Source organism: Heloderma suspectum, chromosome 2 (genome assembly GCF_057233095.1).
Source record: "Heloderma suspectum isolate Gila_16-S chromosome 2, 16-S_ref, whole genome shotgun sequence".
Taxonomy (NCBI): Eukaryota; Metazoa; Chordata; class Lepidosauria; order Squamata; family Helodermatidae; genus Heloderma; species Heloderma suspectum.
In genome coordinates, this window is record NC_139459.1 from 37,052,911 (window position 1) to 37,074,904 (window position 21,994).

Genomic DNA, 21,994 nt, shown 5'->3' on the forward strand with positions numbered 1-21,994 from the left:
ACAGTTCATCATTATTATACCCATATTGCAGGAAGCAGGGCTGTGGCTGAGAAAGTGTGGGTTACACAAGTCCTGCAAAGTAGCCCAGTACTGTTATTCCCATTTTGCGGAGGGGTGTGTGTTAAGAGTAGTGTATGACAACTCTGTAGAGTAGTCCAATGTTGTTCGTGTTTTACGGAAGTGCAGGTGGGGCTGTGAAACTGATTGGATCCAAGGGAAAGTGAAGAATTCTTACCATTATGCTTGGAGTGCAAGGCCATATAAATACTTTTAAAATAAGATCCTACAGCCCACCCCATCCTAAGAGTTAATGGAGACTTACATAAATATTTTCAGTTATACGTAGGAAGAAAGAAGTCATAGGATTTGTTTATATAGGATTATGTACTGTGATTTGAGTGAGATTTTTAAAATTCTTAGGTTAAAGAAAACACTCTGGTGCGGGACACTCTGTGGATTTCACTTCTTTCCCCTTCATTAGTATTAAAGAATGACTTCTCACTCTTACCAAACTTATTTCTTGCTACGCTGCAGCCTAACTCTGGTGAACTGGATCCACTCTATGTTGCTGAAGTCCTTTTGCACTGTAGCAAAGAGAGCTTGAAAAATTCTGCAACTGAGGCTGCAAAGCCAGCAAAACCTGATGAGAAAGGGGAGATGCAGGTGAGAAGATCTGTTTTATTAAATAATAATTAGAACAAAAATTATATGGAAAAATGTTGGTGGGAAAATACTCCCATCTTGCAAGGCTGGCTGGCCCCACTGCTTTTGTAATAACCAACAGGATCAGCTGTAATTGAGGGTGCGAGAATCAGAGCGCTCAGAAATCTTTTTCTTGTATTTGTTTCTTCAATAAAAGCCATGAGTAACATGGACAGCAATATTTTTTGGCCTTGCAGTGCATTGCTGAGCTCTGCTCTAGGAATGAGAGACCTGATTTAAAAAAGCAGTAGGATCAGCAGGAAGCATTAGATCAGGGGTGTACAACATTTTCTGCCCCAAGGGCTGCAGTGGGTGTCTTACAGGGTACCAGAGGCTGCACAAGCACATGCGTGCACATACGCTCACACACTTATGCACACTCAAACTCATTCACACATTCAGTCATGCACATACACTCACGACTCATGCATGTTACACGCGCGCGCGCACACACACACACACTCCCTGCACCCCCCACCCCACCACAGGGCTTTCTCTTGTTAGCATTAGCAAAGGAAACACTCTTCTCTTCTCTTCTCTTCCCTTCTCTCCAGCGAGATTGGAGATAAAAGGAGGGTTTCCCTTGTTAGCACTGGTGCTGGCAAGGGAAATCCCAGGCTTTGCCTAGCTAGTGGTACCAAGGGAAAATCTGGCCAGCTCTGCATGAAGCATTAGAAGCAGCCCGCAGGCCACATGTGGACTTAGATTTAAGGCTTGTGAAAATATTACCGCCACTGTAATCTTTGGTACTTTCTTGTAGTTCTGTTGGTATACGAGTGGGACAGGGAGCAGATAGGGCCTCAGTATCTAAGGTAACCCCCAAATTGGTGCCATATCAGCATTTTTTAGCTACTGCGGGACAAAGATGGACATACATTGATAAACTAAAAACAGGTCCTGTATCACAGGTTTGGGATTTTATTTTATTTATTTATTCATTCATTCATTTCATTTCTATGCCGCCCAGTAGCCAAAGCTCTCTCGGCAGTTCACAAAAATTAAAACCGGTTAAAGATTGATAATGTGTCTGAAAATTTTTTAGGCTTCCCAATGGAGAGTGATAACAGTAGTCTATAACTTTTGAAAGTATGATCCATTGAACATGCATCCATTGCATCCCATAGCATACCTGGCCCTGTGCACACATGCATTTTTGTCACTTGATAAATGCAGAATCAAGTGGCAACTTGCACTTGTGAAAGAGCTATTAGAGAGAACACCGCAAAGTTTCATATCACCTCCATCAAATATTTTTCAGTGGAGGCACTTCACTCATAAATCTGCAAAGTTTTCAGAGCTGAGTAATTGAATGATACACGTGCATGTATGGGCCATCGCTAAATTAGGGAACTACATAATTGTACTCAGGCATACAACCATGTGGAGGAAGGTTAGTGTAAACCCAGCTCTCATCATGAGGGTTAATGTTAAAAAAAAATTATTCTCTAAAAATTATCTCAACCCTCTTTCTAAAGAAATGCCCAAGGCATTGTAACATAAAATACATTAAAATAATGCTATAAAATTGCACAAAAGCAGCTCTTTGTGATTACAACTGTACTTTTCCCAGCAGGAGTTGGTAACTAGGTGAGTTGATCATAGAGTTCTGCAATTTAATGGACCCTTTGATTTTTTTGCTATGATGAGTTTGATTTTTGCCTGGTTAACACTGTTGGCCAACAACGAATGAAGGTGTCTTTGTATTTTCATTCTCTAGCATTTTTCATCATTTTGGGCGAACTTTCAGATGCACATAGCAGTATTCATTATTACAGAATGGGAGATGTTCTATAATTTATAGTCTATTGTATATATTATTCCAATTTTGGTTCTAATAATAAATTCTAGTAAGTATTAGGTAGCTAGATAGAGTCTTCTACATCCATAGCTTGTTTCTTGCTTTTTTCTCTGTTTCAACCATTCTTTTGTTTCCCAAAGTTTATTGGGAAGAGAAGGAAATATATAAAGCAAGAAGTGATTTAGAACTCTTTGGCTATAGCGTTTGAGATAAAGTTCATCTTTCCCCTCCCACACCCCGATTTTTCAAGTTTATAGCAGGCTTCATTGTTAAATCCCGGATCTGCCTTTCAAAATCCTGTTTGCCCCATTTTCAGGCAGTCTCTGAGAGTCTGTTAAACTATTTTTTGGCTTGACGGGATAGAAAAGTTCATTTTTTTCATGCTGCCATTAAACATGTTTTCCCTTCATTCCAAAGTAGAGTTGACCATTTATTATGTGGGCTTTGAATAAAAATATTTTTGCCATATTGAAACTACTTCAATTGGCTAGGCACATTCTGTCACAGAGCATTGTTATAATGGTAGTAGTTGTTCCACTTGGGTCAGCAGGAAACTTCCTCTTGTTCAGACTGAGTTGTAAATATGAACTCATTCCTTAGATTTCATCATTTCTAAAATACCTAAAACAGTATACTCCTGTAGTCTGTCATTTTCCTTCAAGAAGCTCTGTGATTATGGCTTCATTGGATTTTATTTTCACAATAACCTTCAGGGTAGGTTAGGCTGAGAGGGAGGAGCTCACTGAAAATTGCACAGTGAATTCAGTTGGTGAATTTGGTTTTACATCTCAAAGAAATAGAGCATTTTCACGTTTGATTTTCGAAAGACCGCTCTTTTCACCTCAGCAAGTGTAAATTGCATATCTAACCTGTTTTATGTGGTGGGATTTTAAAAAGCAATAATTTTAGGGTAAGTTTCTAGGGGGAGATACATTAATTCTGAGTTGCGTAACATTTTGTACCATTGAAAGTCTCCAGGATCCAAAACATATTTAGTATGCCAGAAGCAATCATGTTTTGCAGAATGAATTCAGCAATCCAGCAATAAACATTCCCCCTCACATGGGAAAGTAAGCTGATGGGCTGGTTGCTTTGGTAAACGCATTCAAATTCCTCTGTATACTGGAGTTTAATACTGCTACCATTCTTCTGTAGGCTCCTTCCGGTAATAGGGCTCAAGAGCATGGATGTGTAAAATAAATGTTTGAGATTTTGCTGTTAAAAGATTTACAGTACGCCCTGTAGCCAGAAGTTAACATTAAAAACTTATACCCAGAGGAGGAGCTGTGTATGTATTTTGCAGCAAAAACAACACAGTCTTGTGCCACCTTAAAGACTAACAATGAAGTGAAGGGATTAAAGTATGTTAATCAGCTCACCATTACAAGGATATCTGTTGTAACTAGAAGAATTGTTGTCCTTTGACGGGCCACCGGTTGAGTGTTCTTTGTAACTATCAGATGAATTATCTGTGCAGTCCAGCTCATGTTAGAAAATGTATAACAAAGCAGTGGAATACTATGCTCAGAATACATTGTACAGAAAATAATATAACTGCCTAGCAATTTGGGATTTAAAAGTGCATTTTTTGTTTACCCATCACTGATTTTTAATAGGTTGTTCCCGTTTTGGTGCATCTTCTGTCAGCAATTAGCAGTGTTCGACTTTACATACCAAAAGACCTGAGGCCTCTTGATAACAGGCAGAGTGTACTGAAGTCAATACAGGTAAACTGTTGCTACTATAATTTTGGCTATGAGTGGCCACTAGTCATCATGTCTGTGTATTAGCTCTAGTATCAGAGGAAGCCTGCCTCTGTTACACCAGTTGCTGGGGAACACGAGTGGGAGGGTGCTATTGCATTCAGTTCCTACTTTGTAGGCTTTCCACAAGCAGCTGGTTGGTTACTGTGTGAACAGAACTAGACTAGATAGGCCTTCGGTCTGATCTGGTATAATAGCAGTAATAATTACAACATGATAATAATTAAAAATTAACCTCTGTTAATAGCACTTTCAAGCGTTCAAAGCACTTCACATTTGTTATAAGGCCATAATCTTTACAATAACACTGTAAGGCAAGAATGGGCAACTTCTCCAACCAGCATAGCCAATGGCCATTATGACTGGGGATGATGGAGGGTGTTGTCTAACAAATCTGGAAGACACTAGTTTGGGGAAGGCTGCAATAGAGTGTTATTGTTGTTTTATCTTTTGCAGACCCTTAAGATACGTATTTTTCTTTCCTTTAAGGAAGTGCAAAAACGGTTCCCTGATGGCGTTCCTTTGCTGGATCCCATTGATGACATGGGCATTAAAGATCCAGGTCTGAAAAAAGTAATCCAAAAAATAGAAGCGTTTGAGCATAGGATGTATTCTCATCCACTTCACAACGATTCTAATTTGGAAACTGTGTACAAACTTTGTGAAAGAAAAGCACAGGTGAGGAACAGCTTTCTTAAGGGCATTTAGTTGCAATGCAGCAAGAGCACCTGCTTTGTGTACAGAAGGTCCCAGCTTTGGTCTCTGGCATCTCCAGTGGAAAGATCAGGCAGCAGGACATGTGAAAGGTTAAGCTGCTGCCAGTCAGTAGGCAATACTTGGCTATATGGAGAAATATTCTGATCCAATATAAGGCTATTTTCTAACCTGAAGCAAAAACAGTGTATAGCCCCCATTGAGAAATACTCCTCATCACTGAAACTTCAGTAGCTTTTTTTTTTCTGTTAAAAATAGTGGTTGAGTTGTGGTGGATTTTTGTTCGTTTGTTTTTACAAATGTAGTGAACAGCTAGAAATTCACTTTAGATTATTATTGTTAGGGAAACTGGCAGGGCAAGGGCTACGGCCCCTAATTAATTTATAATTATTACTCTTTGTTTTGCACTCTCCCCAGTACTGAAGACACTTCCTGAGGGAAATTCCAAGCGAGGGGAAGTGTTGGGGGCCTCTGCGCCTGCCAGATGGTTGGAACTCCACCTGCCTGGCAGGCAAGGACAAGCCTCCAGATCAGATTGGGAAGGTGGTGTCTGTGTTTTCACTTTTCCCTGGGGCATGTAACTTGGCTCACTTCCTTGAGGGAGGCATCTTGGTGCAGTGCCTCATCTCTGCCTGTGACAGATTCTGATCTGGTTTGTGTCAACCTTTAGGGACTGACATGGAGAATTCTGTGACTAGTTTTGATTTTTCAAAACATTTCTTGCCCTGTGGTTCAGCAAATATGCTTGCTGTAGAGAAATCTTCAACATTTGTTTCTTTGTTTACAAAAAAAATTCTCCCCTTCACATATTATTACTGGCTATGTGGCCTATGGAAATAGTGGGGTTGACGTTTTACATTCAAAACACAACTCTCTCTTTTTTTCATTCAGAAGATGGGGTCAAAAGTATCATAGTGTCTGATTTCTCATAACACCCCTGTGCTTGTGTTTAACTTTAGATTGCTATAGACATTAAAGCAGCAAAACGGGAGCTGAAGAAAGCCCGGACAGTTTTACAAATGGATGAGCTCAAGTGTCGTAAACGTGTTTTGAGAAGGTTGGGTTTTGCAACCTCTTCAGATGTCATAGAGATGAAAGGACGAGTTGCTTGTGAAATCAGCAGGTAACAGATGACACTGTTGTTATGACTAACAAGTGTATGAATGTTTTGTAGTTCTTCTGGGTATGCATATTTTTCTCCTCTTTATCTTTGCCACAGTGGCTCATGATATTGGACTGTTAAGATGAATCTTGCATTAATATATGTCAGGAAAAAAGACGAAAAGATTGCAGAGATCCTCCCTAGTAGCTTGAAAGTAACACAGGACACACTGAGCTGGTTCTCATATAACACCAAACTGGGGGTTAATTTACCCACGATTTGCTGTGCATAAGTGGGAGTAAGCAAACTCATAGTTTTTCTGGCTTAACTGCTGGATTGTTTAGCCCCTAAACAACCTAGCACTCTGGATTCACACATCACAGTCAACAATCTACAACCCGGCCGATAGTAGGTTGTAGATTAAAAGCAAAAGTGGTAGGTGCACAGGAGGCAGCAAGCCTGCTCACTCCCGTGGGTTAAATTACCCACGATTGGCATTAACATGCAAACTCACCCACTTCCTGGGGAATAAGCCTTACTGAGCTCAATGGAGCTTACTTCTGAGTAAGCGTGCACAGGGTGGCACTGCAAGCCTGGGATCCAAAGAACTGTACAGCCAGTTTTGTGAGGCCAACTGGGCTTTGGCCTGTACTTTTCAAACAGCCCCCGCCGTCACTTACCAAACTGAGGGGACTTAAAAGCAATTCATGATATGACATGTGGGGTGAGGGGACGAAGTTCCTATTCAAAGGAAGTAAAAAATTCTACTTGGTGTACCCCAACCCTTGGGCGTACCTGAAACAGCTCTTTGGATCCCAGCCTAAATAACCAAGTCAGAGACATTCCACAAATCAAGCCTGTAGATTCCCATATTAGTTTATGCAACAGATAAGATTATGTTTCATATATGCTAGACATGGTGTTTCTGTAAATCATCTGTTTATTTATGATAACTCCCCAAAACCAAATATTCAGCACTTTGGGAATATTCAGCACCATTAATTGGTACAACGGAGCTGCAAAAACAGGACAAGAATGGGAAATCTTGATAAATCTTCATTGTGTACATGAATTTATTGTTGGCAATCTTCGATAAGACTTTTAGGGCGCAATCCTATCAAGATAGGCGGCCGCCTCCGAACTCGGAGGCTACTGCCTATCCAAAGCAGGGCAGCAGAAGCACGGAGGGGATTGTTCCCTCCACGCTCCTCCTGCCCTGCATTTTTGGCTAGACAGCCGCTTTCGGCTGTCTAGCTGCAGGAGCATTGAGCGGGGAAGAGTTTTGAAAAAGGCTCTTGGTTTTAGCTCAATAGAATTAACCAATATGGCTGGAATCCAGCTAGTGACCCTTTGCCATCCCCCAACCCTCCAGAGCAGATTGGGGGGCACAGGGCACTGCAGGGAGGAGGGAGAATTGCCCACCTCTCTATTCTCCCATTGGAAGCCTTCTTTCAGTGGAGCAAAACTAGCTGGATTGTGCCCTATATATGCAACTTTAGCAATAGCATTCGTCAGGGTCTCAACAGTCACTTGGAAGCGTGATCATTTGGCCTTTTGTACACCATAACCAGTGCTTATCTCCCAATAGACTTGCTGAGCCAAGCTTGTTTATTCCAATTGATTTCATAAAATATATTGATTCTGTTCTTTTAGCAAAATCTCCTCCAGCAAGTCCAGTCTTCATTTCCAAGTACTTTATCATAAATCCATAATCCATTTTAAACCTTATTCCCTTGATTTAATTTCTCAGGACCTCTGAAATCTACTGGTATTCTATAACTCTGTAAGAATTATGAGGACGTCTGGACACTTGCATTTCTTCTTTTCTGTTTTTCTAGTTGATAATGCAAGGAAGCTTTTTGGCTTAAAGTCCTTTATTTTTTTAAATAATTTTGTCTTCTGAACTACTACTAGCTACTTTGGTTAGTTTTCCCGAAAATTGATTTTAATCGTAGAAAACCATTAAGAAATTTCTAACACTGCCAATTTATTTTCCTCTTCTAGTGCAGATGAGCTGTTGCTGACAGAAATGATGTTCAATGGGCTTTTCAATGATTTATCTGCAGAACAAGCAACTGCTTTATTAAGCTGCTTTGTATTTCAAGAAAATGTAAGTTAATTTTGTGTAGAAAACCTAAATTTGATAGGCCCTAATTTATTTCTAAGGGAATTTGTTTTGCTGCCTTTCTTTCCAGTCAGAAAACCCAAGGTGGCTAAAATAGTAATTGTAAACTAATACAATCCTAGTTTTCATTAAGTTACAAATACGCATGATGCATTCAGGATCAGACATTACCTTGCAGGAAAGGCAAGAGTTCCCGAGGCTTTTACTGAGTTGAGATTTCTTCCTAGTAAGTAACACCAGAGCAAGCTCTAAGGGCAGATATGCCAATCAAGCAGGCAGAATGGAAGCAGAGAAAGAAAGGAGGTAGATTGGGCAGGAAGTTAGATGACATTCACAGCAGTGAAAATCTATCCTGTTGCGGAGTTCCTTGTCTCAAAATGTGAGAAAGCTCCTGTGAAAATTACCTTTTTTGACTCAGTGTTAACTGAAAGTGCATTGTAAAATGTTTCTATCACAATGACCACAATCCAAACAGTCCTGTACATGAGCACAAGGAACTTGCCAATTTGTCTCCTCCCCCTGGCTTTATTGCTTTTCACTGCATCACACACTGCTCTTGCGGGTCCCCTGAAGTGACTTTTGGGAGGAACATGAGGGGCTCCAATGAGAAGTGGAGGGGCCCATGAAACGTACAAATGTGACCACTTATGTCCTGGCCAATATTCAATAGATAGGAAAAAAATATTTTCTGAAAGAAAACATCAAAAGAAAAAATATCAAACAACTTTTGGTTATATATTTATTTATTCATTTCATTTCTGTACCGCCCAATAGCCGAAGCTCTCTGAAATATAGCATATTTCAGTGATAAAAATCTCATTTGTAACCTTTGCTTGTGTCAAATATTTTGTATAGCTTTTAAAAACTTCTGTGGTGCAGTGATAACCTCAAGGTTTACTTTTGTTCCAAGTTGACGTGTAGTAATATATTGGCACTGGGGATAGTATTTCACCAGTTTCACCAAAAGAATGTCCAGAGAGGCCCATATTCTGCAGTAGATTTTGTCACTGTCATTAGTCTCTTTTCTGTCAAAGAAGTTTCATTGGAACATGAAAGTAATTGGAAAGCACAGTCTACCAAACATTGATCATGCTGGTCTTCTGCTTGTTTCAGCAAGACTTTGTGCACCAGCTACATAATGTGATATTTGAAGAATAATTCTGAATTTAATTTAAATAAACTGAATTGAATTAATATTCTCTTCTTCCTTTTTTCAGTCCAGTGAAATGCCCAAACTAACAGAACAATTGGCTGGCCCACTTCGCCAAATGCAGGTAAAGTTTTTCTAGTAAAACATTGCTTGAATTAACAAAAATGCTGTTGTCTAGAATTAAACATGTGTATTACAGATTTCAAACTGAAACCTCAAACATTAATTGTTAAATGGGTAGCTTTGCTGGAATAGGAAATACATTTATTATTATAGTCTGATTTTAGCAGCCATTATTAGTGAATTATGTTCCTTTCTTGCGCCATCATCTAAACACGTAACATATTTGATATTGCATTGGCATAGCTTTTGATATATCCATCCTAAGCACGTTGTACCAGCAGCATGGTAAGCTTTAGAATCAGATATCTGGGGATGTTTGGTATAATTTAATCTGAAATCTATCTTAGTATCTTTTAAAATTGAACTTTTTGTTTGAACACCATTAGATAACTCAAGACTGGGGGGCTTCTTTCTTAGTAAGAAAAAGTCCCACTTTGGATTTGGTGTTTGCATACTAGTGAGCTGCATGCAAAGCTTCCCATTAAGCAGAAGTGCATTGCACTCTGATCACCTATTTTTGGGATGTCAAGTCTCCGGGCTGACTGGTGTGTATGCCTCGGGAAGATAATTTTCATGTTTGTTTTGTGTCGATTTAAATAAAGGCTTTTATTTTTTTTAAGGAATGTGCAAAAAGAATTGCTAAAGTATCAGCAGAAGCTAAATTGGAAATTGATGAGGAAAATTACCTCAATTCCTTTAGGCCAAATTTGATGGATGTGGTGTACACATGGGCTAATGGAGCTACATTTGCTCACATATGCAAAATGACAGATGTCTTTGAAGGTGGGTATATTTGTATTACTTGTAATGCTTCTGATTCATAGGATGATAGGTAGTGCGATTGAGTTTATTTTGCAAGATTGAATGCCACTCCATGGTGTGATAATCTCAAACTTTGCAACTATTGGGAACGATGTAATTTACCTTGAGTTATGAATTCTTTGCTGTTCTGAACTATGCAAAGGTTTATAAAGTTTCTCTGCAACCAGATTTTAAAGGACTTTATTATCCAAACTCTAAATGTGCAGATTGATTTGGTTGCCATGTGCTTGTCTGGAAAATAATTCTTAAATCATGAAATGTTTACTTTAGTTTGGTAGAATCATAGAATAGTAGGGTTGGAAGGGGCCTACAAGACCATCGAGTCCAACCCCCTACTCAGTGCAGGAATCCAAGTCAGAGCATCCCTGACAGATTGCTGTCCAGCCTCATCTTGAATGCCTCCAGTGTGGGAGAGCCCACCATCTCCCTGGGTAATTGGTTGCCATGTTGCTCTAACAGTCAGGAAGTTTGTCCTGTTGTTCAGCCAGAATCTGGCTTCCTGTAACTTGAGTCCATGATTCCGTGTCCTGCACTCTGGGATGATCGAGAAGAGATCCTGGCCTTCCTCTCTGTGACAAACTTTCAAGTACGTGAAGAGCGGTATCATATCTCCCCTCAGTATTCTTTTCTCAAGGCGAAACATGCCCAGTTCTTTCAGTCTCTCTTCATAGGGCTTTGTTTCCAGTCCCCTAATCATCTTTGTTGCCCTCCTCTGAACCCTCTCCAGTTTGTCTGCGTTCTTCTTAAAATGTGGTGCCCAGAACTGGACACAGTACTCCAGATGAGGCCTAACCAGTGTTGAGGAGAGGGGAACTAGTACTTCCCGGGATTTGGAAGCGATGCTTCTATGAATGCAGCCCAAAATAGCATTTGCCTTTTTTGCAGCCACATCACATTGTTGGCTCATATTCAGCTTGTGATCGACAACAATTCCAAGATCCTTCTCACTTGTTGTGTTGTTGAGCCACGTATCCCCCATCTTGTAACTGTGCATTTGGTTTCTTTTTCCTAGGTGCAGAACTTGGCATTTATCCCTCTTCAGTGTCATTCTGTTGTTTTCTGCCCAGCGCTCCAGTCTATCCAGATCACTTTGAATTTTTTTTCTGTCTTCCAAAGTATTAGCTATCCCGCCCAATTTTGTGTCATCTGCAAATTTGATCAGCATTCCCTGCACCTCCTCCTCCAAGTCATTAATAAAAATGTTGAAGAGCACTGGGCCCAGGACTGAGCCCTGCGGTACCCCACTCGTTACCTCTCCCCAGTTCGAGAAGATGGCATTGATAAGTACTCTTTGAGTACAGTTCTGTAGCCAACTGTGGATCCACCTGACAGTTGTTTCATCTAGCCCACTTTGAACTAGTTTGTTCATCAGGATATCATGGGCATTTTGTCAAAAGCTTTGCTGATGTCGAGGTATATGATGTCCACAGCACTCCCACAGTCCACAAGGAAGGTTACCCGATCAAAAAATGAGATCAGATTTGTCTGGCAGGATTTGTTCTTGACAAATCCATGTTGGCTACAAGTAATCACTGCATTGTTTTCAAGGTGCTTCCAGATGGATTGCTTTATAATCTGCTCCAGAATTTCCCCAGGGATTGATGTCAGACTGACTCGTCTGTAGTTCCCAGGTTCCTCCTTTTTACCCATTTTGAAGATAGGGACAACATTAGCCCTCCTCCAGTCATCTGGCACTTCACTCATCCCCCATGATTTCTCAAAGAGAATAGACAATGGTTCTGAGAGTTTTTCTGCCAGTTCCTTTATTACTCTGGGATGCAGAGTAATAGAGATTAGAGATGTACTAACTCATGACTTGTATGCCTGCACACCTAAAGATAAGCCAGTTGCCTCCTGCTAAAGAAATCCTCTCTGTGTTCTACACTCTGACCATCTGTAAAGGTTGATAGGGTATCCCAGCATTAAAAAGTGCAGAGTTCTTATGGGAGTTGGGTAGATAACATGGAATTTTGGCCCATCTAGTAAGGAATATATTCTGCTTTTTTACTCCTACCACTTGTATTTGAGGGAGGTTACCTCACAAAGGCTTCACTGGGCTTGTAAAAAATGTTGAGAAAGCCCCAGACTCTTCGTTTTGTCTCCACACTGCACGTTTTCATGGGTCCGTACATTTTTCGGATATGGGATGACAGCTAATTGCAGATAATAGTGCAACCAAATAGACAAGTCTTGTAGCAAATATTGGCGGGTAAAATTTCAGTGCGTGCAATAGTCCCCTCCATTGATGCTACCTAAACAGTGGTCTGTGGGAGAATCCTCCCTGTCAATCCTGCCTCATGCATGCTTTCTGTCCCCTTTCTTCTTTCTCACCCCATGGTCTGTCTTATGTTTATAGTATCTCTCCTACACATGCTGTATGAGAAGCTTAACAGCCTGATCCTGTGTCTACTTACTCAGAAGTAAACTCCACTGAGTTCCATAGTGCTTACTCCAATGTAACTGTACATAGCGTTGAGGCCTTACTTTTTTTTAACCTTGTATGATTTATACAAGAGGGAAAATAAGGAGTAGTTGCTGCAAGATGGTATTATGTGCTGTGGCATAGTCTCCTTGAAAGCAGTTGTGGACAGAGCAAATGACAAATGGCTTCTTTGCAAGGGTTGCTGCAACTGCTTGAGAGATCATGTAAGGCTGTGAGTGTGAAGCCATCTCGTCTCCTCCTTTTATCTTCCAGAGAGTACAAGATGAGCAAAGGCTATGATCTTATGTACAATTACATAGCAGTAAGCTTCATTGAACCCAGTAGGACATTGGCATAAACATACACAGGGATCAGACTACAACAAAGTTTCTCCCTTTCTCTTGCATGCCACCTGTCTCTGGCTCTCTCTTCCCAGGTTGATGCATGCACTATTTGTAATGTGGCTTCACCACAACAAACAAGATTAAATTTTGACAGGAATGCAAGTGTTTTTGAGTATTAAGATTACTTGCTTGCAAACAGCCCTTACTCTGTGGATACAAAATCTGTTTTGAGCTGCTTGAATCAGTCCTGCAAGAAAAAACTTGCTTAAATTTCTGTATGTTTCTTGTCAAGTGAAAATGCAGCTTTACCCTTGTTACATATACTAGAGAACACTCATTTAGATTTAGGAGAGGGCAAAATATGAAATCTGTGTTTTTGCAAGCCTTGTAGATGACTTTCATACATGATACTAAGGTTGCATTTTCAAGTAGTGGGAGAGTTATCCCCAGTTAGATCATGACTTTTGCAAGTGTTAGCAGCATAAAAGCTGTCAAGAATTTCTACAAGACTATTGCAAAAATGCACTGAAGTAATACTATGCTTGCCTACTTGGCATTTTGATGTAACGAGGCTCTTCATCTACTTCCCTTTGTAAGGTACCAATTTATGTGCATCACATCTTACAAAAAGTCTAAAAAATTGTATATGTTATAAATTGCCCATCCCCCAGTATCATTTTCAGTTAGGGAAGAGCATCAGACGTGCCAGGGTGTGGAGAACAAAAGAGTCTTGAAGTCAGTTTTGTCAGATACACAGTTTATTGGTTGCAACAGAGCAGTCAGTTCTGTGGATAACTGAATTTGCAAATGCTGTCTCAAAATGTCCCCCTCTCTTCTTCCCTGTGGAAGTAGGTAGTAGAACGTCTTGCCCAAGAAGTGAACTCTTTGCTGCTAGTTAGTAGACCAGAGCTGCATGTTGAGCCAAATTTCTTGACATTGAACATGAGGCAGGGGTGGGATAATTAAGCTCTGTAAGCTGCCCACAACAGCAATTTCCATTGCTAGGGTAGAAATTATGTAAAACACAGACAAGGCACTGTCGATAGTAGCATAACCCCAAACCACCATCACACCCATTTTTTGCTAACTCTGTGTAAATGGCACATCCTTACTTTCCTATGGCAGATAAGCAATCCTTCTAACAAAAAGGATGCTGCTTCCAAATGAAGTGAAGGCACTTTTCTCTTTGTCATGGCAAAGTATATTGAAGTGGTATTTCAGTGTCCATGGATGCAGGTGTGTGGTATTTTGGAGAAAGACTGGAAAGTACAAGTTTTAGATAGTTATTTGTATCTAGCAGAGGCTGAGTTAATACATTGGCAAATGGAGAATATTTGAAGTGTCCTATTTTATATACACACATGCTCTTATTATAACCCTACGAGGAAGCTTCTGTAAATGTCAACATCTCTTGATTGCATTTTCATAACAAGGCTCATAAGCAGAAGTCCGTCTACCCAAAATTATGGTTTCCACAGAGTACAGCATAGTCTACCCTTGGAGGATATATCTCTGCTTCCTTTGGCTCAGACTTGTGTCTTTTTGGTAATTGACTGCAGGTGGCTTTTTATGAGTGTTGCTGGATCTGGAATCAAACAATCAAATTTAATTTCTCACTGAGCCTTGGCTGATAAAAGAAATGAGGCCCATTGTGTTAACTTATAAACTGAAAAGGGGGAAAAAACAAGTCTTGATCTACAGCCCTCTAGGCTGCTTTACTTGTTACTGTAGCATGTATCCATGTGTACACAAGAATGTTTGAGTCACATACAGAATACCTTTTATCATGTGTGCACTGCAAAAAAAATGCAGAACTATGCAGGAGGGTGGGAGGGAATAATCTTGGTTCACCACTATGCTAAAATCTGTAATATATACTTGCTAAAACTAGCACGTTAAGTCTCCTGCATTTCCTTCCTGTGGCACAGAGTAAGAGAGCTGTTGGGAACCAGAAAGAGAAGTCTCAACAATAAGAAAGAGTTAAGCCAGTGCCTCAAGGGTGACTTTCAGGTGATAATTAACCAGAGCTCGCTTTTTCTCAGCACTTGTATGTGAGGTGAATCAAAATGGTAGCAACTAATAACCTTGCATAGTTGAGATATTGTTGAGCCCTTTTTCAGCCTTCTAACATGTCAACTTTTGACAATCCTCTCTTTGCTTGTGCATCAAGCAAGGGTGGAATAAACCACATGCCTGTTCATTTAAATCAAATAAATGATGATGCACCTAAGAGGAAAGAGACAGTGAAAAAGCTGAAAAGAAGGTTTAAAAAAAAATCTTCATAATGCACCTTAATGGGGGACCGTTTGAGATTCCCTGTTGTAGATCAGGAATGTGCATGATCCTGTGATCATTTTGGCGGAAACTATAGCCCTGTCGAGGTCACAGTCCTGGTTTAGTATGTCATTGTATAATACTTTATGGAGAGAGTCTTCAATTACTCATTAGAAAATGACCGCTTTAATGCAAAGCTATTTTTTACCCATGCAGGGAGCATAATTCGATGTATGAGGAGGCTAGAAGAATTGCTTCGACAGATGTGCCAGGCAGCAAAGGCCATTGGAAACACAGAACTGGAAAACAAATTTGCAGGAGGTTTGTATGTACAGTACCTTATAAATACATTGATGTTAAAATGTACTCTGTTTACAAGCAGTTTAAATCGTTTGGCCACAAGCCAGTGTCCCCTTTGAACTGAATCTAGGCTCCATGTGCCTTTTATCTGCTGCTATCCAGTTCTTTCATGAAGCCGATCACTGGAAGGCCCTTAATGTCTCCACAGCCCAACCAAAAAAGCTATGTAAGCTTTTGAGCTAGGAACTGGGGAAAATAAGCATTTTAAAGATTTGATACTCAGACACGTGTGTGTGTTGTTAATGCACCCTATTTTACTAGCATTGCCAAGGAGTACCTGGATACAGCTACCCTTATGACTCAAGATTCCTTTTTACTCACCACAGGCATCACCAAAATCAAGCGAGACATTGTGTTTGCTGCAAGCCTTTACCTATAAGAAGTGTTTTCCTGAAGTGGAGTGTGAACAGCACTAGCATCTATTCTGCCGCAAAGGCTACCGTTCCTTCCTCTTCCCAAGCAAGACAGATGCTTAATGTTCTTAATTTGTATGTATTTCACCATGAGCCTCACACTAGCAAAGCATATTACATAAGCCATTGCTGTTTGTACATAAGTATTATCACATTATTTTAATTAAAAAAAATAGCCAGAATACTGTGTTTTTAAAGCAAAGCTTGAACCAATAGAAATTTGAAGTTTTTAGATACATAATTGTTACTATATACATGTAAAGTGAGCATCCAAGAGGTATAGCAGCAGCAGTCCCTTTAAAAGGCATTTAATTTATTTTTTTACGTAGGCCGGAAAGACTTGTGAAATTTTCCTTTTAGAAAGTGGGAGATTCCACAGGCTAATAGCTCTTGAATCTATCATGGCTGGTGATTACTGCCATAGTGATTTCCATTGGTAGGGGTCTCGTGCAAAGTTGTGTGTGAATCCTCTTCCTCCTTCTGTTTAAATGTACGACCTCTCTCTTTGAAGAAATCAGATACATATATAGCCTGGAGAGACAGATTAGACAGCATTAGAAAATGGAAGATAACTATATCAGAGTTATTACAACAAAGTGGTCCTTCAATTAGTGCCACTGTGTACCATGCTTCAGGCACTCTAGTCATCCTGCAACAGAACCAAATGAGTTTGGATTTTCATGAATCTGACCTGTGGATTCCACAGCAGACCTGCTTTTCCCTTGTAGGGCAGATTCTGCAGGTTTTCTAACTTTCCCAAATTTTGCACAAATTAAAATAAAAAACCCAGCCAAAAATGCATATTTCCCCCATAGACTAAAGCATGAAAATGCATATTCGGGGGGAATTTGGGTATTTTCCCACGTACGATTTCATCCAAATATGAATGTGTAAATTCAGAAACAAAATCCAATTCAGTCGATGGGCAGACGACAGAATGAAAAGCGCCTGACAATCTACAAAACACAGATGGAACGGATTTCGCACAATCCATACATCCCTACCCACATTTGCTGCCAGAAGGGCAAGGGGAGTAGGTGTCTGTCAACAGCCACACGCACCTTAGTTCCAATGGGAAAGGTTTTCTCCATAAATGATAGGGGAGGTGGTACATGCCCATACCACATATATATACTGCATCAACTGACTTGAGGAGGAAGAGAGTTGACAGCTGGGACAGTGAAAAACGCACCAAGATGCGCTCCTGTTTTCAGCTATCCAGCAAGTTCCAAATTTACCATCACTATTCCCCTTCTCCAAACTGTCTCACCACAGAAGCTGCAGGCATGATCCACTGAACTGGTTTGAGTGCATGTGAAGTCCCCTTCCTTGTTTTTTTCCTGAAACATTGTAAAAGAAACTAGCTGGCCAGAAAACAGAATTGATCTAATGGTAGAGTAACTTTGGACTTACGATAAGTACAGCCACCAACGCTCCCTGGATAAGTCCAGTCAGTACATCACTCCAGTGATGTTTGTAATCAGAAACACGGGAGAGACCCACATAGATGGATGCTGCAATGAGACCAAACTGTGCTGTGGGACGTAAAAGTCTTGCCCAGTCGCCTTTCATTCTGGCCTGAAGATAAAGCTGAAAACAGAAGACACATATTTAATAGGAATACAGGAGATGTGCATATTACTTTTTAACAGTTACTCATCTCTGGCAAAAACATATGTAGGTGGGTATAATATAACAGAATAGCATAATTAACTGGCATTAAACAATCAGTAATCTTTTTATTGCAGCTCTAGTAATTCAATAGAATGAATGCAGTGACAACCTAATTCCACTGCAATTTCAGGTGCCCTTTCTATTGGGCTTATACAATGGATTGTAGTGTTTGTGGAAATTGTATAACTTGAATCTAAGAGGTGGATAACAAAGTTTCATAATACACTGAGGGGAGTAGTTATGGCTCACCGTCCTTAATTGGCAGCTACAGCCTCAAACAACCATTAATTACTTCAACAGGAGCTATGAGTAGGCATATCCTTGTTTAAAAGTATATATATTCTGGGGTATTTAATGCCTTTGAGCGACATACAGGACACATGTGGCCCCCTGGCCTTTTGTGCTCCCCCCCCCCACTGCTGCTGAATTTGTTGCTGCAATGGTGGCAGCAAAAAACACAATGATTTTGCTGTAAAACACGGCATGTGGAGACTCTGCACTTTGTTTTAAAGCAAAACGGCAGATTTTTTTTTTGCCACCATTGAATTTCAGTGGCGAAGTTAGGGGCAGCTCCCAGTGGGTTCCGGGAGGAATTGGCCTCTTGCCCCCTGGGGGTTGCTAGGGTTGCCTACCCTAGCCTAGATGGAACTGAATTCATAGTTAAAGAATTTATATATGGCCCTTCAATAAAAATTCAAGGTGGCTTACAAATCAAACAGTAAAATACAGACTACAATGCACAGCAAAACAATAGTGAAATAAAAATAGTGGTGAATGAACAGCATACAACAGTGCAGGTAAATCTGAGAGCTAAAAGGCTTGGGAAAATAATAAGGGTTTGCTGGGCACCAGCCAGAACTCTCCAGGGAGAGCTCTGCACAAGCATGGGGCCGCTTAAGAAGAACCTTTCCCCCATCACTACCTGCCTCACCTGAATGGCCAGGGCTCCTCCAGGAGGGCAGCTTTCAGCAATTATCGCAGCATACAGGCAGGCTTGCATTAAAGAAGGAAGTACTTCTGGTACCCCGTTTAGGGCTTTAAAGGCAAGCACAGCATTCTGAACTGCACCCAGAACCTGACATGGAGTCAGTACAGTTGTTGAAGCACCAGTGAAGTATGTTCCCATCGCTTCCACCCAGTTACCAACCTAGCAGCTGTATTTTGAACTGGAGTTTCCAAACAGTCTTCAAAGGCAGTCCCACATACAATGCATTACAATAATCTAATTTTTCAAGTGATCCCAGAGCGTGAATAAGAACGGCCAGGCTGTGTCTATCCCAAGAGGGCTCGCAGCATTGGAACTATGCTAAGAGGCACTATGTGCCGCAGAAGATGCTTGGACCTATGACCCTCAAACTGAACCTGCTCTTTTAGGGGGAGTGTAACCTCATCTAGAACAAGATGAAATTACTTTCCTGGACAAACCACCCATCAATAGTATGCCCCTCTTATCTGAACTGAGTTTCAGTTTATTGGCCCCCGGTTCATTACTGATCCCAAACAAATTTATATCTTCCACTGCCTCCTCTGAATCAGAGGTAAAAGAGAAATAGATCTGGGTGTCTTCAGCATACTGACAGTTCATTCCCTATCCCTGCAGCTTCAAATAGATGTTGAACAGCATTGGAGACAATATGGAACTCCATAACACATGTGCCACAGGGGCCTAGCAGTAGGCATTCCTAGCCAGCACAGCCAATTGTGAGGGATGAGGGGAGTTGTAGGCCAAAACATCTGGAGGGGAAAATTGCCCCAAAGTATCAGCTGGCCAATAGCGTCAGCCGTCACTGAAAGTTCCAGGAGAATTAACAAGGTCACCTGCACAGCATAGGTCATCCATCAGGGTGCCAAAACAGCCTGGAGCCATACTGAAATGGATCTACATAGCTGGTTTCATCCAAGCATACATGGAGCTCGCAAGACAATGCTCTACTCAAACTCCTTGCCCCCAGGAAGGGAAAATTAATGAGCAGACGATTGTAGCAACTGTCTTCTTGATGTTAGAGGAGCAGCCTCACAACATGCTTTCTTTCAAGGTGGTTAGAATTGCTCCCTCTCATAAGGAGGCATTCACTACATCCTGGTCAATCCCTCTCTGCTTGATGTTACCAACCACAAACAACAACACACAGGTGGTAGGCTGTACTTTGCCAAGCACCTTTATCTGTGTTGAGGGGGCACAATAACTAAAAATCATTAGACAATACGATGCTCTGGACACATCCATGAATTGTAGCAACAGTGGCATAGCCCTGTCTAAAGTCACAAGTGCCCATAAGTGGACTTTTATGGGAGGCAAGTTGTGGTTTGTACTTCCATAGACAACTTCAAAGCCCTGAGTACCTGCTAGGTCCCAGCTAGAACCATTGGGTTTGTGTAAAGGGATACACAGAGCATGCTCTGTGGGCAAGAGGTGCTACTTTCCAAAGTTAAATATGTGTGGAACGCCTAATCGGTTTTTCAAAGTAGTTATTACATCACAGTTTTGGCATCCAGCTCTTTCATTCTGCTATAAAAAGAATGTCTGAAGGTTAACGCTGTATGGAGAAACTTTTAGAAAACTGGAACATCTTTCGTAGCTGAAGCTCTACTCCAGGTATGTTTTGTTTAAGTTTCCAAGACTGAAGTTTAAGATACTCTGCAGGACTGTTTTCAAAGATGCACACACATGTTCACCTTCAACAACAGGGGTAGGTATGCCTGCTATTTAACCAATAAGTTCAACAAAGTAAAATTACATAGTACAATTTCAAGCCAGATACGGTGTTTTCTCAGGGCCTGTTTGTGACTTGACTAACTTCTGCACCAATATAAATCACTAATTCCCAGGGAGAATGAGAGCCAGGAGTCGCGCTGGTGGTCTAAAGAGAGCAGGCTGGCAAACAGTGCTGGCATACTTCCTTCTTTCCAGCTTATGAATTCCACTGAAGACATTGAAAAATGCATTACTTTGCTAATACAGTTTTCCACGTACAAGCCATTGCTGTAGTTGGCAAAGAGATGTTATACACGTAGGAGGGAAGGTGGTATATGTGGTTATGAGTGGGAGAGGAGGTGGGGCCTTAAGACTGTCCCGTAGAAGACTGTGGTCCATATGCAAAGGAGTTTGAGTGCCTGGTGCACAGATCTAGGTGGTAGGATTACATACTACTTGCCAATATGTCAAAACTGAACTATGGATTAAAAAAAGCTGTGTTTGAACGTCCCTGATGCCAAAACATATTCACAAAGCAGGACTCCGCACAACAGATGGAAAAACAGGAAACTCCAGTTTAATGTTTATTCATGGACTTTATTTCCACATTAAGAAAGTAGCTATTTTGCCAGAGCCATTTAAGATGTGAAGCTAAGCTGTAATGAGATGTAGGAGGTACACATCGAGCTGAGAAGTAGCTGTGCTGGCTCTAAAGAAAAATGAAGATTATCCAAATGCTCGCCCCTTTTGCTGGCCCAATGCTGGTGGCATCCTAGGCAAGTGAGCTTTCAAGCTGCACAAACCACCTGTTAATGTGAAGTGCTGCCCAAACCACCTGAATAGGAACTAGTGAATCTATAGCCTTCCAGTCCCACCTACACCAGCCTGTCCCCTCTGTGACAACTTTCCTTTAAGACTAGAAGGCTGCTGCTGTTTGCTGCACGTGCACACACACTCATTTTACACAGCTGCTGGCTGATAATACAGGTCATCTGCATTAAGGTACCTCAACCGCTTTCTCATCTGCTTTTAGATTTAACAGCTTGAGTTGTTATCAGATTCCCTTCCCTTGCTCTCATTCCCTGTGGATGTGTGAACAGCAGCTAAGAGTTTGAAACTCAAACAATAGCAAAGGCTGACACCTACCTTATCACTAGAAAGAGCAGCCGCGATCTTCCCATGTTCTGTGAAATGTCTTCACAGCTATTTATACATGGATGCTGAAGTGCATATATCGAATTCCAAATTTAGTATTGCATTATGAGGCAGATATTTACCCGTTATAATTATTTACACCAGTGGACAGTCAGCTTCAAGGTGAAGATATTCTGCTGCCTAATTCTAGCATCGTGTCTCTTTGACACAAGGAACAGCCCTGTAACCCCTTCCCCTAGTTTTCACCAGTCCCTCCACACTCCAAATGCTATACATTAAATTGGGACTAAACCAGAATAATCCGCTTCATGATGGAAATTGCTATGAACACTGAGTGCCCTATAGCTGAACACAACAC

The 21,994-nt window shown here is 40.9% G+C and overlaps 2 protein-coding genes across 8 annotated transcripts in view; one reads left to right on the top strand and one right to left on the bottom strand.

Annotated features, from left to right (window-relative positions):
• The window catches only part of MTREX (Mtr4 exosome RNA helicase), a 64,325-nt gene extending 48,031 nt beyond the window's left edge, over positions 1-16,294 (top strand). The window contains exons 19-27 of one of the 4 annotated variants that reach the window (XM_084833242.1): positions 535-663; positions 4,117-4,227; positions 4,720-4,941; positions 5,937-6,100; positions 8,084-8,189; positions 9,422-9,478; positions 10,098-10,260; positions 15,556-15,660; positions 16,026-16,294. In XM_084833242.1, coding sequence (XP_084689368.1) covers positions 535-663; positions 4,117-4,227; positions 4,720-4,941; positions 5,937-6,100; positions 8,084-8,189; positions 9,422-9,478; positions 10,098-10,260; positions 15,556-15,660; positions 16,026-16,078 — 1,110 coding nt within the window. In that variant the 3' untranslated portion in view covers positions 16,079-16,294. The remainder of the gene's footprint in view (positions 1-534; positions 664-4,116; positions 4,228-4,719; positions 4,942-5,936; positions 6,101-8,083; positions 8,190-9,421; positions 9,479-10,097; positions 10,261-15,555; positions 15,661-16,025) is intronic. The other 3 variants (XM_084833243.1, XM_084833244.1, XM_084833245.1) reach the window with 3 other exon arrangements.
• The window catches only part of PLPP1 (phospholipid phosphatase 1), a 150,329-nt gene continuing 143,766 nt past the window's right edge, over positions 15,432-21,994 (bottom strand). For 2 of the 4 annotated variants that reach the window (XM_084833262.1, XM_084833261.1), the window contains exons 5-6: positions 17,526-17,702; positions 15,432-16,643 (exon numbers count right to left, since the gene is read on the bottom strand). In XM_084833262.1, the coding sequence (XP_084689388.1) occupies positions 16,512-16,643; positions 17,526-17,702 (309 nt within the window). In that variant the 3' untranslated portion in view covers positions 15,432-16,511. The remainder of the gene's footprint in view (positions 16,644-17,525; positions 17,703-21,994) is intronic. The other 2 variants (XM_084833259.1, XM_084833260.1) reach the window with 1 other exon arrangement.